The sequence below is a fragment of the Pteropus medius genome, unplaced genomic scaffold (genome assembly GCF_902729225.1).
Source record: "Pteropus medius unplaced genomic scaffold, Ma_sr-lr_union100, whole genome shotgun sequence".
Classification (NCBI taxonomy): Eukaryota; Metazoa; Chordata; class Mammalia; order Chiroptera; family Pteropodidae; genus Pteropus; species Pteropus medius.
Window position 1 is genome coordinate 1 of NW_024346563.1, and position 2,028 is coordinate 2,028.

At 69.3% G+C, this 2,028-nt stretch overlaps 1 protein-coding gene across 2 annotated transcripts; it reads right to left on the reverse strand.

Annotated features, from left to right (window-relative positions):
* Positions 1-402: 402 nt before the first annotated feature.
* On the reverse strand, positions 403-1,947 carry LOC120613159 (casein kinase I). 2 transcript variants are annotated; one of them, XR_005655608.1, is made up of 7 exons: positions 1,689-1,947; positions 1,539-1,624; positions 1,380-1,464; positions 1,161-1,284; positions 953-1,036; positions 761-867; positions 403-677 (listed from the first exon to the last, which is right to left on the reverse strand). XR_005655608.1 is itself a non-coding variant. In XM_039875760.1 (7 exons), exons 1-7 carry the CDS (start codon positions 1,912-1,914, stop codon positions 623-625), a joined length of 792 nt encoding a protein of 263 aa, XP_039731694.1. In that variant the 5' UTR covers positions 1,915-1,946; the 3' UTR covers positions 403-622. The 2 variants fall into 2 exon arrangements, 1 of the variants encoding a protein (XP_039731694.1); XM_039875760.1 differs by having other exon boundaries at positions 1,136-1,284; positions 1,689-1,946.
* Between the last annotated feature and the right edge of the window lie 81 nt (positions 1,948-2,028).

Consider the following 2,028-nt stretch of genomic DNA (forward strand, 5'->3'; position numbering starts at 1 on the left):
ACTTTGTAAAGCAAGACCTAGACGCACGGCCGCTGCGCCAGCTGCTCCCCGAGGCACCGAGGCCCCCGCTGGTCGGGCCTCCGCTCACCGGCAGGAGGGGCGGGGCTCCAAGGCGCTCGTCGCCGCTGCCGGCCCCAGTGCTATGCGGGGGGCGGCGGGAACGCCTGCCGGCCACGCCCCCCAGCTTTGGTGCAGCATTTTGGTCGGTGCCGCCCCAGCCCGCGTCCCCTCTCGTTCAGGGAGGCCCAGGGCGGGCACGCCCCGGCAGCAACGTCCCCCAGCGCCCCCTCGAGAAAACTGCCTTTGGATCGAGGGAGACGAGCTGGACCTGATGACACTAATGAGGCAGGCGGGCTGGACGTGGCGGGTGGCCGGGGCCTCCAGGTCACACTACTCACTTCAGCAGGCGCGGCAGGAGGGGCGCAGGCGGCCGCCGTTTTCCTTTTCCTTACTTTAAATAGTTAATGCTCTCGGAGGGGAGGGCGAGACAGGTGTAGAAATTTCGGCCACAGTCTTGTGAAGGAGTGACCCACGTGGGGGCAGCGGGCAGCCCCGGGTCACGTGTGTCCTGGCCGTAGGCCACACCGCTGCAGCAGGAGGGTGCGCGGTGCCACCACCAGAGTCACTTGTGTCTCTGCAGTGATTTCCTCTTTCTCCTCTTGAAGAAACAGCAGCACCTGGAGGTGGGCGGCCTGGGGAGTGAGCGCTGGTGGGGTGGGCCCCAGGCGTCCCCGCCCCCAGCCACTGCCCCTGGCCTTACTTGGTGTCGTCTGCCACCTCCACCTCTGCAGGCGCTGTGATGGGAGCGTTGGAGTGACCGGCGGTGGGGTCGTCCGCATTCAGCTCCCCGTTGGTGGAGTTCAGCGCCTGGGGGGGGCCGCGGCAGCAGCGGGTCACGTGGGCCGTGATCTCCACCCCCCGAGGCTGTTGGGGTCCTCCCCCCGCCTCTCACCTGGTTTTTACTGTACAGCTGGGCCTTCTCCCGAGGCTGCGTCTGCGCGGGCAGGTCAGTGTGGACTGTGCCGATGGGCGTCGGCTGCAGGGGGGCAGGAGGCGGCGCTGAGGCCCGGCGCCCGGCACCGGGTCCCCCTCCGCGCCCAGGACCCCGCCCGCCCCCGGCCCCGCCCCCACGTACCAGGGGCTTCCCCGCCCAGTCGTACTCGTAGTCGAACACGAAGCCGCTGCGGTCGAAGAGGTCGGTGAACAGCTTGCGCAGGTAGTCGTAGTCGGGCTTCTCGAAAAAGTCCAGGCGCCGCACGTAGCGCAGGTACGTGGCCATCTCCTCTGTGGGGAGCCGGCAGGGCTGGGGTGTGGATCTGGGCTGGACACAGGGTTGGGGGGGGGCAGCCGCGCGAACAGCGGGCACGGGGCGCCCTCACCTGGGAAACTCTCGCAGAGCACCTCGATGGGCGTGGCCCGCTTGGTGTCCCCGATCTTCTGGTAGCGCTCCTTGAGCGTGTCCGCCTGTGGGGAGACCGGTCAGTGCCGCCACCGGCAGCCCCGGCCCACTCCCCGGCTCCCCCGCGACCCCGACCCACCTTGAGCCCCTGCCAGGGCAGGCTGCCACGCAGGAAGTACATGAACATGTGGCCCAGCGCCTCCAGGTCATCCCGGCGGCTCTGCTCTGCGGGGGGACAGCAGGTCAGCGCGGCCCGCGCGCCCCCCCGCCCGGCCCGCGCGCCGCTCACCCTTGCCCAGGTGCGTGTTGATGCTCATGTAGCGTGCCGTGCCCGTCAGGCTCTTGTGCTCGCGGTACGGGATGTGCTTCTTGGTCTCGGGGTCGATGTACTCCTTGGCCAGGCCGAAGTCGATGATGTGGACGGCGTGCTGCCGCTTGCTGCCTGGCCGCCCCACCAGGAAGTTCTCGGGCTTCACGTCCCGGTAGATGAGGCTCTTGGTGTGCACGTACTCCATGCGCGTGATCTGAGAGGGGACGCAGTGTCCTCACCTGCCCAGGCCCTGCCCCTCCATCCCGGGCCCCGCCCCATTGCCCCGCCCACACCTCCCTACACCAGGCTCCACCCCCCT